Raw genomic sequence first — 15021 nt, 5'->3', positions numbered from 1 at the left:
CATGGATTCGAAACATGGTCTCCAGAATAATAGCCCAATCCTGAAACTACTGAACTCAAGTGGCCATGGGTTCACACAGAAGTGAGGAGGCAAGAAGTCGGCTATGCTCATTGCTTTAGGTAAGCCCTGTCTAAGAGCTTACTTAAGTCCAAGAGCTTTCAAAGTCCAACAAATTCCTCGCTTGCCTTGCAGATAATTTTATGGTCCAGAAGGTAGAAGAGGCAACAAGGGGATCAGTAACTCTTGATCTAATCTTAACAAATGTGGAAGACCTGATCAATACAGTAGAAGTCGTCGGATCCTTAGGTGCAAGTGACCATAGGGCCTCTGCAAGGAGAAGATGGGGAAATTCTGACAGGGGATAGGGAAAAGGCAGAACTATTTAATGCCTTCTTTGCCTCAGTCTTCTCACAAAAAGAGAGCCAGCCTCAACCTCAGTAACATGGAGTGGATGAAGAATTGGGGGAAATCCAACCCCAAATAGGGAAAGAAGTCGTCCAGGAATACCTGGCTGCTCTAAATGAATTTAAGTCTCCAGGGCCAGATCAGTTACACCCAAGAGTATTGAAGGAACTAGCGGAAGTTATTTGGGAACCACTAGCAATAATTTTGAGATTTCTTGGAGAACGGGAGAAGTCCCAGCAGATTGGAGGAGGGCGAATGTGGTCCCTATCTTCAAGAAGGGAAAAAAGGAGGACCCAAACAATTACTGTCCCGTTAGCCTCACATCGATACCAGGCAAGATTCTGGAAAAGATCATTAAGGAAGTGGTCTGCAAACATTTAGAAACAAATGCGGTAATTGCTAATAGTCAACACAGATTTACCAAAAACAAATCATGCCAGACTGATCTGATCTCTTTTTTCGATAGAGTTACAAGCTGGGTAGATGCGAGGAATACCGTGGATGTAGCGTACCTGGATTTCAGTAAGGCCTTCAACAAGGTTCCCCATGACCTTCTGGCAAACAAGCTAGTCAAATGTGGGCTAGACAAAACTACGGTTAGGTGAATCTGTAATTGGTTAAGCGAACGAACAGCAATGTGTCTTCTTCATTTGGAAAGAAGTCACGAGTGAAGTGCCACAGGGTTCCGTCCTGGCCCCGGTTTTGTTCAACATCTTTATTAACGACTTAGACGAAGGGTTTGCAGACGACACCAAACTGGAGGGATAGCCAACACTCCAGAAGACAGGAGCAGAATTCAAAACGATCTTGGCAGATTAGAGAGATGGGCCGAAACTAACAAAATGAAGTTCAACAGGGACAAATGCAAGATACTTCACTTCGGCAGAAAAAAATGAAATGCAAAGATACAGAATGGGGGACGATGCCTGGCTTGACAGCAGTACGTGTGAAAAAGACCTTGGAGTCCTCGTGGACAACAAGTTAAATATGAGCCTACAATGTGATGTGGTGGCGAAAAAAGCCAATGGGATTTTGGCTTGCATAAATAGGGGTATAGCGTCTAGATCCAGGGAAGTCATGCTCCCCCTCTATTCTGCCTTGGTCAGACCACACCTGGAATCACACTGTGTCCAATTCTGGGCACCACAGTTGAAGGGAGATGTTGACGAGCTGGAAAGCATCCAGAGGAGGGCGACTAAAATGATCAAAGGTCTGGAGAACAAGCCCTATGAGGAGCGGCTTAAAGAACTGGGCATGTTTAGCCTGCAGAAGAGAAGGCTGAGAGGAGACATGATAGCCATGTACAAATACGTGAAGGGAAGTCATAGGGAGGAGGGAGCAAGCTTGTTTTCTGCTGCCCTGCAGACTAGGACATGGAACAATGGCTTCAAACTACAGGAAAGGAGATTCCACCGGAACATCAGGAAGAACTTCCTCACTGTGAGAAGGGCTGTTCGGCAGTGGAACTCTCTGCCCCGGACTGTGGTGGAGGCTTCTTCCTTGGAGGCTTTTAAGCAGAGGCTGGATGGGCATCTGTCGGGGGTGCTTTGAATGCGATTTCCTGCTTCTTGGCAGGGGGTTGGACTAGATGGCCCGCGAGGTCTCGTCCAACTCTATGATTCTATGATTATACTGCACCTCACTAAACTACAAATCCCAGAATTCTGCAAAATGTTGCCATGGAAGTTAAAGTGGAAAAATAGTTCTACAGCTATGTAGTTTAATGGGAACAGAGCAGAAAAGTGAGGAATCTTTAAAGGAGGTGATCAAGGAGGTGACATTATCTTCTCTCAGATTAGAAGTCAACTTGGTTGACAAAACACTGCAGTATCAACACAGCTGAATCAATTCTATAAAATTTTTATTTGCAAATGTTAGAAAAGTTGTTTTTTAATCAAAAACACAGCAAGAGTAAAAGAGTCAGTTCCAAGGCTACAAATACATTTCCAAGTGTGAAAAAAAAGTAAAAGTACATTTCACAGTAATAGAAGATGATGCAAAGAAGTCCTGAAGTGTTAAAAAAGGTAGAATCTCTGTCATCTTTAGAGCCAAACAGGTTTTCCTGACAATTGAGATTGAGTCTTGAGAGGTTTTCTCCAATGATCACCTCCACCAAATAGAAGCTTTTGTCCCTCCATCTGGTTGCTTAGTTATTTTGTTGTGTCTTTCTTGCCAATACCAGCCATTCACCAACCTGAGCGGTGATTTTCTGCAAGGGAAAAGAAGAGAGGGTTGGTCACATATTTTATTGTGCTTCATCAGTGATGATGCCGGCTCACATAGAAGTCAATTTTTCTTTAATAAGAAAAAGAATACATATGTGAAATGCATGTTTTGCAGCTAAATTCTAATAACACTATGTAACAAAATGTGAAACATTTTCTATTCCTGGTTTGAAATTGTTATTTCCTGTTTGATTGTAAGGTGGGTAAAGGTAAAGGTTAAGGTTCCTGACGTTAAGTCCAGTCATGTCTGACTCTGGGGGTTGGTGCTCATCTCCATTTCTAAGCCGAAGAGCCGGCGTTGTCCATAGACACCTCCAAGGTTATGTGGTTGGAATGATGGCATGGAGCGCCGTTACCTTCCCGCAGAAGCGGTACCTATTTATCTACTCATATTTGCATGGTTTCGAACTGCTAGGTTGGCAGAAGCTGAGGATAACAGCGGGAGCTCACTCTGCTCCCCGGATTCGAACTACCAACTTTTTGATCAGCAAGTTCAGCAGCTCAGTGGTGTAAACCGCTGCGCCACCGGATTGTACGGTACTTACTTTGAAAACAGTTGTTCTACTCCAGAAATAGGAGCCCCTGGTGGCGTAGCAGGTAAAGCCTTGCAACATGAAAGTTGGGTTGCTGACCCAAAGGCTGCCAGGTTCAAATCCAACCCGGGGAGAGCGCGGATGAGCTCCCTCTATCAGCCCCAGCTCCATGCGGGGGCATGAGAGAAGCCTCCCACAAGGATGGTAAAAACATCAAAACATCCAGGTGCCCCTGGGCAATGTCCTTGCATGCGGCCAATTCTCTCACACCAGAAGCGATTTGCAGTTTCTCAAGTCACTCCTCACATGAAAAAAAACCCTCCAGAAACTTCGTTTTTGTGACTGCCACAAACTAGGTTGAATAGGTTGAGACTCAATGAGATATTCATTGAAAAACTATAACAAAATGTGTTGCAGGATGTCCCACAAAAAACAAAGTTTCTGTAGTTTAATAAACTTTTTCCATGTTTTTATGATAGAACCAATTAGGAAATGACATTTATAACCCAGGAACAAAAGTCATGTGACATAGTGTAATAGGACTAGACAGTGAGCACTCCATCAGGACTCCCACAAAAGTGGGGAAACAGTTGATAAAGAAACCACTATGTTTTTAAACAGAAAGAACACCTTTTTGGGAATCTCTAAATCCTCCAGCAAGACTCTATGGTCAGTCTCCAGCAGGTTGGCCATAGAACCTAGAGAACATATTAATCACACCCATAAATGATCAAATCTGCAAAACATAAACATGGCAATGTGGAGGCAGACTGTAATTCTGTCATATGAGTTCTGTCATATAGGGACAACTGATCAAACACAACATGAGAAGTCAGCTCTAATAAGTTGCTAAGAGATCTGTGTACAAAGAACAAAACATAATTGTAACCTAGGATGACAGAACGTATAACAGAAATGTCCTTTTAGAGAAAAAACTGGGAACTCCGAGAAGCTGCCCATCGCCTAGCATTCACACTAGCTGAACTATTCCCATCCTGCCAAAAGCAATTTGGGTGGAGATAGCCTAAAGGATAAGGAGCCATCTGGCTGGGAGTGTTGATTTATGGCCATGATCTGGTTTTCAAGCCTGGGAAAGAACCATCCGACAGATAGGTGTGAATGTGGAAGGGGGGCTGGGGGAAGGAGTAGTTTGGTATGCTAGGGTCTGGGCGGAAATTGATTAGAAGAAGCTTTGTGCTCGACTTGGCAAGAAGGTCTTCAATAAAGCGTTTCCATGGAATTACCTGTGTGAGCATTCATTGTGTCCTATAGCTTCCAAGGACTGACAGCTACGGATACAGTAGAGCAGGGGTCCCCAAACTAAGGCCCGGGGGCCGGATGCAGCCCATCGAATCTATTTATCCGGCCCCCACGGCACAAGGGCAGAAGGAGGTTGGACTAAATGACCCAAGGGGTCTCTTCTTCTCTTACAACCATTATTATTATTATTATTATTATTATTATTATTATTATTATTATTATTATATTGTATGACACAGCAAACAAGATAGATATGCTGGATTTCATATCACAAAATCACATTATTATTATTATTATTATTATTATTATTATTATTATTAACATTGAGGCTGGGTGGCCATCTGTCAGGGGTGCTTTGCTAGTGCTTTTGGTGCACAAAGGCAGAAGGGGATTGGACTCAATGGCCCAAAGGATCTCTTCCAACCATTATTATTATTATTAGTAGTAGTAGTATTGAGGCTGGGTGGCCATCTGCCAGGGGTGCTTCGCTTGTGCTTTTGGTGCACAAAGGCAAAAGGGGGTTGGACTTAATGGCCCAAGGGCTCTCTTCCAACCCTCTTTATTATTATTATTATTATTAATAATAATAATAATAATAAACATTGAGGCTGGGTGGCCATCTGTTAGGGGTGCTTTGCTTGTGCTTTCGGTGCACAAAGGCAGAAGAGGATTGGACTCAATGGCCCAAAGGGTCTCTTCCAACAATCTTTTTTATTGTTGTTATTGTTGTTGTTGTTGTTGTTGTTGTTATTATTATTATTATTATTATTATTATTATTATTATTATTATTTATTGCTCGGTGGCCAACTATACTCCGGCCCTCCAATGGTCCGAAGGATCGTGAACTGGCCCCCCATTTAAAAAGTTTGGGGACCCCTGCAGTATAGTCTCACTTATTCAATGTAAACGGGCTGGCAGAATGTTGGATAAGCAAAAATGTTGGAAAATAAGAAGGGATTAAGGAAAAGCCTATTAAACGTCAAATTACATTATGATTTTACAAATTAAGTACCAAAACATCATGTTTTACAACCGACAGAAAAAGCAGTTCAATACATGGTAAAGTTATGTAGTAATTACTGTATTTACGAATTTAGCATTAAAACATCACAATATATTGAAAACATTGACTCCAAAACACTGACTATTAAAAGGCAGGCTTCGTTGGATAATCCAGAATGTTGGATAAACGAGACTCTACTGTATTAGGATTCCTGAGGAATTTCTCGTCATTTTGACCATGTCTTCCAACAACTGGTTTTATTTCCGTGATATAATAATATCATGCTATATATAAAAAGTATAATCATTGGCTCCTTATTACCTTTCTGGCTTCAACGAGAGGCAATGGGTCTGTGGGCAAAGGCGACTCCATATTGGCACAGTGGGAAGTGCCAGTGATCACAATGGCCAACTCGGAGGGGGACAGGTCCTTGAGGACACTCAACACATGCCAAGGATCGATGTCACCTAAGAAATGAGGTCAGAAAAAGTTTTAAACAGAGAAGAGGTTAAAAAAAAATCAACAAGCCTGATCCAATAGAAAAGGTCTGGTGCAGGGAAGTGTAACATGTAGCTCTCCCATGGGTGAAGAAGGCTACCTTTTTGGAATACAAGTATTCCAAGTACTGGCAATTGCTAGCTGGGATAGTTTCTATAGAAACTTTTAGAAAAATTTCCCACCAACTCCTATTATCCTGCTCCTAAGGCAGGATGATGGGAGTTGCAATTCAACAATAACTTCATAGCTACAGATTTCCTTGTGAACAAGTGGAAGAAGGAGAGTGGAGTAGGTTGAAGCTCAGGCCTTAGGTTGGGCAACAATAGCTGAAATGTCCTAATTTGTCTCTCAAGAACAGCCTCAATACCACTGTGACGGCGCGAGTGGCGCCATCTATATGTCAAACTGTAAGTTGCAAGATTTGAATTGTATCATGCCTGATTTTGCCCTTACCCTGTAAATGTAGTTGGATTGGTTATTTATATCTGTCAATCAATGCTGTTTGCACCAGTTATATTGCTTCCTCAGCTCTATTGTTTGGCCCCAACTCTTCCTGGAGTAGGACAGTGTTTCCTCCTTTCATTCCACCAGCAAGCTCTCTATCAGATGGACGTGAGAGAGAGACTTGGCTCTAAAAGCCCTTGATAAAGTTACCTCTCAGCACCAATTCTGAGGTTCTTACCCTTGAGACCTACGCTTCATGTTCAGGGCCAACCTGAACGACGTTGAGGAGTCTCAAGCGCCTTCAAATCAGTCCTTTGGCAACAAAGGAAGACTGGGTCTTCAAACATAGGTCATTGGACTGAGGCTGAATTTGCTCCGGCATCCACAGCCATTGAGAAAAAGGGACCTGGAAAAGCTTCTCAGCTACAAAGCTCCACGGACTGAAAACAACCAAAGACTGTAATGTATATTTTCCTTTACCCCTTTGAAACTTCCAGATAACCTTTTGTGAACAATAAAACCAGTTTTTGAGTTATCTACAGTGTTTTGGTCCTTGGGAGTTCCAGTTTCCCTAAAGGAGGGCAAGAAGCAATCCCCTGGGGAAAGAGGTCCATGCCTCTTTCACTAAGAGTTATAGCCCCAGGCGCGACGGCACAACCATGTTGTAAGTAAATGAAAACTGCTTTACTTCCACAAAACATAAAGGAACAGCACACACAGTTGTATAATGCAAAAGAAAGCAAAGAAGTCTTAATGCAGACACAGTTCTTAAGTCTCTGATAAAGTCCCAAAAGAAAGCAGTAGTCTTACATCAGACAAAGAAACAACAATCAATCTTTAGCAGCAGTTTCCCAAATGCTGGCTCAAGAACAGGCACAAAGGGGAGCAAAGGCTTAAGCATCAAAGTTGTTTGTTACTAGAGAAAACTGTCTACTCTTGCTTCTGATTTATAGCCCTGAGTTCCCCCACGCAATTACTTTAGCGTTTCTGGCAGCTCTTCTAGCTGAACGGGGTCTCTGCTCTGTTTCCTTTAGCCTTTCCAGAAATGTAGGCACTTGCAAGACCTCCTCCTCAGATTCCAACTCCCCCTCTAATTCCTTAATGTTTTCCTGCTCCCCTTTGTCATCTGAAGATGAGGAATTTCTAACATAAAGTCAGTTTTCAACTAAATAAAAGTAGCCACTTAAGTCCTAGTGTCATCATTGTCCCTATATTCCATGTCTCTCTGAATCCCAAATTCACACCTATTCAAGCCACTCCTCACCCCAACTTCACAATTTGCCATACCATTCACGAAAAGGACACGGCTGGCTTTGGGATGGTTGGCCCCGTAGTATTCGTTGGTGAAAGACACAGCTTCCTGGGCACTGCGGTCGGAGATGTTGAAGACCTGCTTGCAGACGTCCATCTCAAACCTCAGGTTCACCAGGCGGGAAAAGGGGCAGGCAGGGTCCTCACAGGTCTGGACTGGAATGCGAAGAAGAACGGGATTTGAATCATTTAAGATCCAGAATGAATTCATTTCGGATACCCTCCCCAACTCTCTCGAATTGGGACTCTATTAATCTTCGACCAGAACAAATGTACCCTGTTTCCCCGAAAATAAGACATCCCCGGAAAATAAGACCTAGTGGAGGTTTTGCTGAATTGCTAAATATAAGACCTCCCCCCGAAAGTAAGACCTACTGTAATAAATGTTCTTTTTTTTGTTCAACAATAAATGTGAATTCTTATTCATGGAAAAATAAGACACCCCCTGAAAATAAGACCTAGCACATCTTTGGGAGAAAAAATTAATATAAGACACTGTCTTATTTTCGGGGAAACACGGTATGTATGGTGTCGAAGGCTTTCATGGCTGGGATCACAGGGTTGTTGTATGTCTTTTGGGCTGTGTGGCCATGTTCCAGAAGTATTCTCTCCTGATGTTTCACCCACATCTATGGCAGGCATCCTCTGAGGATGCCTGCCATAGATGTGAGCGAAAGGTCAGAAGAGAATACTTCTGGAACATGGCCAAACAGCCTGAAAGACATACAACAAAATGTATGTTTTAAATGCAAGTTTTTAATTCTAATGTAATTTTTAATCAAATGGTATTAAATGTGACGTAAACTGTTTTTTTGATGCATATGCTTATATTGTAAGCTGCCCTGAGTCCCCTAATGGGTGAGAAGGGCAGGGTAGAAATGATGAAATAAATGATGTAATAAATGTTCTAGTTTCTCTCTCGTCTTTCTGCCTTCCTTCTCAGATTAGTTCAATTGCGGCAAATGGAATACTGGACATTTCCAGGTTACAAACATCCAACTTACAAACAACTCATAGTTAAGAATGGGGGCGAGACAATAGGTAGTGAGAGAAATCCACTCCTCGGAAGGAAAATTATCATGGCACAGCTGGTTAGTAGCCAGCTGCAATAAATAACTACTGACCAAGAGGTCATGAGATTGAAGCCCAGGTCGGGTTAAGCCCCCGACCATTAATAGCTTAGCTCGCTGTTGACCTATGCAGCCCGAAAGACAGTTATTTATTTATTTATTTATTTCTATCATTTCTACCCCGCCCTTCTCACCCGAGGGGACTCAGGGCGGCTTACAAAAATGGCAATTAATGCCAATACAGTTGCATCTGTCAAGTAGGAAATTTAGGTACCACTTTATGCAGGGAGGCTTTTAACTAATTTGCAACACCATAAAATTGCCAGCAGCACATGGAAAGGAATGAGGAAGTACTACCATCAGTGTCAGAAGTGGATGATGAAGCAGCAGCTCTGCCTGTGGCCAGAATCGAGCATGCCCTCATGAAGCCAGAAGCTGGAAAATGTTAAATTGCCTCTGTGTCTGTCTATATGGCGTATGTCTAATGGCATCAAATGTTTGCCATGTATATGTGCATTGTAGTCTGCCCTGAGTCCCCTTTGAGGTGAGAAGGGCAGAATATAAATACTGAAAATAAATAAATAAATAAATAGGGAAAACGGAGAAGCCCCTGGTGACTCAGTGGGTTAAACATTTTGCCGGCAGGACTGCTGACCGAAAGGGGCGGTTTGAATCTGGGGAGCGGGGGGAGCTCCCGTATATCAGCTCCAGCTTCCCATGCGGGGACATAAGAGAAGCCTCCTACAGGCATCCCTTGGGCAACGCCCTTGCAGACGGCCAATTCTCTCACACCAGAAGAGCAGCTGCTTGGAAGAGACCCGGAAGAGGAGGAAGACGAGTGGGCTTCTGGGCAACAGATTTCCATGCATTCTAATTTCAGTCCTTTTAAGCATTTTGAGTCAGATAAGCATTTTGAATGAATAGCTCAATTCCAATTGAGATTCCATCAAGGATTTCAGCAAACTTCAGCAATATTACAGTTTCCTGCTTGAGTAAGGCTGGATCTACACTGCCCTCTATTATCCTAGGATCCAATCCCAGATTATCTGCTTTGAACTGGATTATATGAATGTCCACTGCCAAATAATCTGGGATCGAACCCTGGGATGGAGGGCAGTGTTACATGTTAACTTTTTTCTACTGACACCAAAAAATGGGGAAAGGGGTTCAAATTTTACAAAATCTAATTATTGCAGGGACAGAAAGTGAGGCTAAATCTTCTGAACAGGGGCACAGAGAGCAAAACAAACATCACGGGTGTGTTCAATCTTCCCTATGGTGTCCAAAGCTAAAACAGACAGATGGACAGATGGACGCTTGGAGTTACACTTAAAAATTAGACCTGAATGACATACAAATTCAACTTCAGAACAAACTTTTTTAAACGTGTCAGAAGCAACTTGAGAAAATGCTGCAAGTCACTTCTAGTGTGAGAGAATTGGCTGTCTACAGAGATGTTGCCCAGGGGATGGTGATGATGGTGATGATGATGATGATGATAATAATAATAGCCACCATCTCCCCACGGGGACTCGGGGCGGCTCACATGGGGCAAGGCCCGACCAGCATAATTTACAAAAAGAACAGCATAAATATATTGCACAATATACAAAAAAGTAAAACACAAGTAAAACAGGAGTTAATACAGCGGTAATAATATCAATCAACCACCAAGTACAATTCAGTCGACTTCATTGGTGGTGGTGGTGGGGGGGGGGGACTGCAGCAGCAATATAAAAATAACATCATCAGTTAAAATACCCGAATAAAAGGGACCTAATAAAATTCAGGATAGAGTTATACTGCTGGGATGTTTGAGCTGGGAGGCTTCTCTCATGTCCCCGCAAGCTAGAGCTGACAGATGGGAGCTCACCACGTCTAGCCAATTCGAACCGGCAGCCTTCAGGTCAGCAATCCAAACTTCAGCTCAGCAGTTCAGCCGGCACTGCACCACTTCTAGAACAAACTTACAGAATCTATCTTGTTTATAACTTGTGGACTACTTGTAGTTTGCTCAGCAGAGAGGAGAGGAAGGCGTAGCATCTTGTCTGTTCTTCCTCATTAATAACTTTTGTTATCCTGACCATACTCTGATATAGTTTGTGGCATATCTGTCAAATTTTGAAAGTTAGACAATGCAACCAAGAAAACCAACATCTCTTTGGGTTAAAAAGCATTCAGTTTGGATTGTTGTTGTTGTTGTTGTTGTTGTTATTGTCTGAGTTCTAGGATTGGTAATCCCCAATTGTTCCACGCTTTGCCAAGTCTACATTGGGCTTGTTTCAAAGAGTTTAATAGGCTCCCTGAGAGTGAACCAACTCTTAGCCTGTACGGTCCTGAACTGAAGAGAACCACTATTAGAAACTACCATTTCCCAGTATAAACACATATAACATCAACGTGTAGACATAAGGTAAGGCTGAATCCTGTTTTCACTTACAATATCCAAACTCTGTGCATGTCTGGAAGATCCACTGCCGCACCACCATGTTCATCGAAAAGAACTTGGGGTTAGTCATTTTCTCTATGAATGCTGCATATGAGTTGTCCAAGCATTTGAGTCTCATGGCACTCAGAACAATCTGTTGGATGCAAAAAGAAGCACAAATCACCTCATCTTTGCTGCCTTATGAACAGTGCATGTGGCTTCTTGCAGAGACTTTCAGGGAGATTTAGCATTTCCCTATCTTGTCTCAGTTCAAATTAATGCTCCAACCCCCCCCCCCCCACACACACACACACACACTTTTCCAAGCACTTTCAAGATTTCTCTTCCTTCCTCCCACCTTCTCCCTTTGACCTCAGCAAACTTCATTTACTGAAATGGAGTTTGTGGTGCAAAAAGTAGTTTGTAGTCCATCACTCAATGGGAAGAGGAGAAAATTTTGCCCTTCCCAGTTTGGTTAGGCAAAAGAAAACTGCTGCAGCCTCTCCTCACTTGCATTTATTTATTTTATTTATTTATTTATTTATTTATTTCAAACATTTATACCCCACCCTTCTCACCCGAGGGGACTCAGGGCGACTTACAAAAATTGGCAAAATGTAATCCCCAAAATACAATCAAAAAACAAAACAATATAAACAGATCTATTAATAACATTGTTAAAACACATTATAAAAACCTTAAAAACGTATATATAATTAATTCCATTTGTCAGAGATCCTCATGCTTCATCCTTAAATCAGGCCATGTCAACTTTGTCATTTACTCATCAAAAGCTTGGGCACATAACCATGTTTTCACGGTCCTTCTGAATCCCAGCAGGGTAGGAGCCTGTCGGATATCTCCAGGGAGGGCGTTCCACAGCCGGGGAGCCACCACCGAGAAGGCCCTGTCCCTCATTCCCACCAGCCACACCTGTGAGGCAGGTGGGACTGAGAGCAGGGCCTCTCCAGATGATCTTAGTGATCGTACTGGTTCATAGGAGGAGATACGTTAGGACAAGTAGATTGGGCCAGAACCGTTTAGGGCTTTATAAGTCAAGATCACACTTTGAATTGGGCTCGGTAGCATATCGGCAGCCAGTGGAGCTAGCTTAGCAGGGGGGTGGTACGCTCCCTGTAAGCCGCCCCGGTTCTTAATCTGGCTGCCACCCGTTGTACTAGTTGGAGCTTCCGGGCCATCTTCAAAGGCAACCCCACGTAGAGCGCGTTGCAGTAGTTCAAATGAGATGTAACCAAAGTGTGGACCACCGTGGCCAAGTCAGACCTCCCAAGGAATGGGCGCAGCTGGCGCACAAGTCTTAGTTGTGCAAATGCTCCCCTGGCCACCGCCGAGACCTGGGGTTCCAGGCTCAGCAATGAGTCCAGGAGAACCCCCAGACTGCGAACCTGTGTCTTCAGGGGGAGTGCGACCCCATCCAACACAGGCTGTAACCCTATTCCCTGTTCAGCCTTACGACTGACCAGGAGGGCCTCTGTCTTGTCTGGATTCAGTTTCAATTTGTTCGCCCTCATCCAGTTCGACACAGCGGCCAGACACCGGTTCAGGACCTGGACAGCCTCCTTAGTGACAGGTGGGAAGGAGTGACAGAGCTGGACATCATCTGCGTACAGATGACACCTCACCCCGAAACTCTGGATGATCTCACCCAGCGGCTTCATGTAGATGTTAAACAACATGGGAGACAATACAGAGCCCTGAGGGACCCCACAAGACAATGGTTGTGGGGCTGAGCAGGTGTCCCCCAATGACATCATCTGGGAATGACCCTCCAGGAAGGACTGGAGCCACTGCAGAACAGTACCCACGAGCCCCATCCCGGCAAGGCGTCTCAGAAGGATACCGTGGTCAACGGTATTGAAGGCCGCTGAGAGGTCCAGCAGAACCAGCAGGGACACACTCCCCCTGTCCAGTTCCCGGCGTAGATCATTGACTAAGGCGACCAAGGCTGTCTCGGTACTATGCCCCGGCCTGAAGCCAGACTGCGCCGGATCCAAAAAATCGGTATCTACCAAGAATGCCTGTGACCAAAATATGCATATATGATATGTGGTATGAATGGAAGAGTGAAAGAGAGCTAGTAAATTTGAAGACACCAGTCTGTAGACTAAGGCCTGGAAAACTACCTGCTTAGGAATTGTAATTAAAACCTGCTAATGAGACCTGAAATAGTTGACCTGCCCGGCAAACTGTGATAAGAACTGTGACTGATAAGAGAAATGTTTACATCAGTTAACATCTGTCAACATTTGCTAACTTGATGAACTTTTGGGGCAGAGCTGCTTGTGGTTGCTAACACCAATCAAGAGGAATCAACATCTGGTCCAGGAAACTGAGGATTTTCCATGATAGAAGACGTCTATGATTCATTTACAACTTTGGGACAACATCATCAGCAAAATATTGCTATATAAGTGACCTTATGACAGTCCAGAAGGTGTGACAGACAGCGACGCTGTTTACCCGCCATGCTCAGTGGAGATGGTGTACTTGGGAGTGGCAGATCTGCTCTGGGAAAACAGGATTCTGTTCACTGTTTGGGGCCTCCTTTTCTCAGGGAAAGAGGAAGGAGTGCATTTTGAAGTCATGGTCTTTTTGAAGTTTTGGTGTTTTGGCGTTTTGGAACTATGTCTTGGCAGGCAGCAGTGGAAGCTGGGTCTGGCCTAAGCAGGTGCTTCTCCAAGAAGGGAGAAAGAATATGGTAATATTTGTGTGCATGAAGATGGATGCATGTTGTGTGTGAATGAAGAATGAAAATGTAACCCCCCCCCCCTTTGTTTGTTTCTTAGCCAATGTAACTGTAGGTTGTTTGTGAATCCAATGTAGTTGCATAGAATCTGTATGTTTGTATGTCTAAATGTTGTTCTTTGTTGTTCTGTAAAAGTTCTGCTTTACCTCTCAGACTGAAACTGCAATAAAAAGAACCTATGCTTTAAAGTTATTGAAAAGTTATTCATAACATGCGGCCACCACACGTTCCACGACCTTGCCCAGAAAGGGGAGATAAGGTGAACAAAGAATTTAAAGGGCATATTATAAGATCCAGTCTTTTAGCAACATGGAAAAGATATAAGAAGGGGATAGAGACCAAAACCCCTCTGTGGCTGCGCTACATGAAGTTGGAACATATGAAGAATATTTAATTAAAGAGGGCAATGGACACTTAAGGGCAGAGAAGAATTAGGGATAAAAGATTGGTTCAGTTTCTACCAACTGCATGATAGATTTAGAAAGGATACAGCGGTAGGATTTGCATCCAAAAAATCTGAGTTAGAATGTATCTTTGACAGAGGTAACAAAGGTTTACTCTCAAGGCTCTATAAATTTATTTTAGACTACAACTTAGCAGACAATCAAATAAAAACTGTTATGATTTCTTGGGCCAAAGACTTTGGTAGAAACGTAGATCTGGAAGAGTGGGAACATCTTTGGAAAAAAGGGTTTAAATTCTCTCTGGCCGGCTCAATTAGAGAAAATATGTTTAAAATGTTTTTATAGAACATACATAACTCCAGAGCTCCTGGCGAAAATAGAGAAAACAGAAAGAGGGGCCTGTTGGAGATGCAAGAAAGCGAAAGGAACCTTTTTCCACGTATGGTGGACCTGTAATACAGTTCAAGAATTCTGGATAAGTGGTCAAAGAAACAAACAATATGATTACCAAAAAGGTCAAGAAAAACTGGAAATGTGCTTATTAGGTTTATTTAGAAGGCGTATCAGCACAGGAGACAAAGAAATTTGCCAATATTGTTTTGTTGCAGCAAGACTAATAATAGCTAAAACATGGAAGGGGGAAGAAGAGCTAGGTATTAAAGACTGGAGAGA

At 43.2% G+C, this 15021-nt stretch overlaps 1 protein-coding gene across 1 annotated transcript in view; it reads right to left on the bottom strand.

The window, feature by feature from the left end:
- Positions 1 to 2249: 2249 nt before the first annotated feature.
- Positions 2250 to 15021, bottom strand: part of prss16 (serine protease 16) — a 41395-nt gene continuing 28623 nt past the window's right edge. Inside the window, exons 9-12 of the mRNA XM_003222855.4 lie at positions 11191 to 11332; positions 7657 to 7836; positions 5749 to 5894; positions 2250 to 2614 (exon numbers count right to left, since the gene is read on the bottom strand). Of these exons, the coding sequence (XP_003222903.2) occupies positions 2552 to 2614; positions 5749 to 5894; positions 7657 to 7836; positions 11191 to 11332 (531 nt within the window). The 3' untranslated portion in view covers positions 2250 to 2551. The remainder of the gene's footprint in view (positions 2615 to 5748; positions 5895 to 7656; positions 7837 to 11190; positions 11333 to 15021) is intronic.

Source organism: Anolis carolinensis, unplaced genomic scaffold (genome assembly GCF_035594765.1).
Source record: "Anolis carolinensis isolate JA03-04 unplaced genomic scaffold, rAnoCar3.1.pri scaffold_10, whole genome shotgun sequence".
NCBI classification, from domain to species: Eukaryota; Metazoa; Chordata; class Lepidosauria; order Squamata; family Dactyloidae; genus Anolis; species Anolis carolinensis.
Note: the sequence above shows the minus strand (reverse complement) of the source record. Positions and strands in the feature narration are given on the sequence as shown.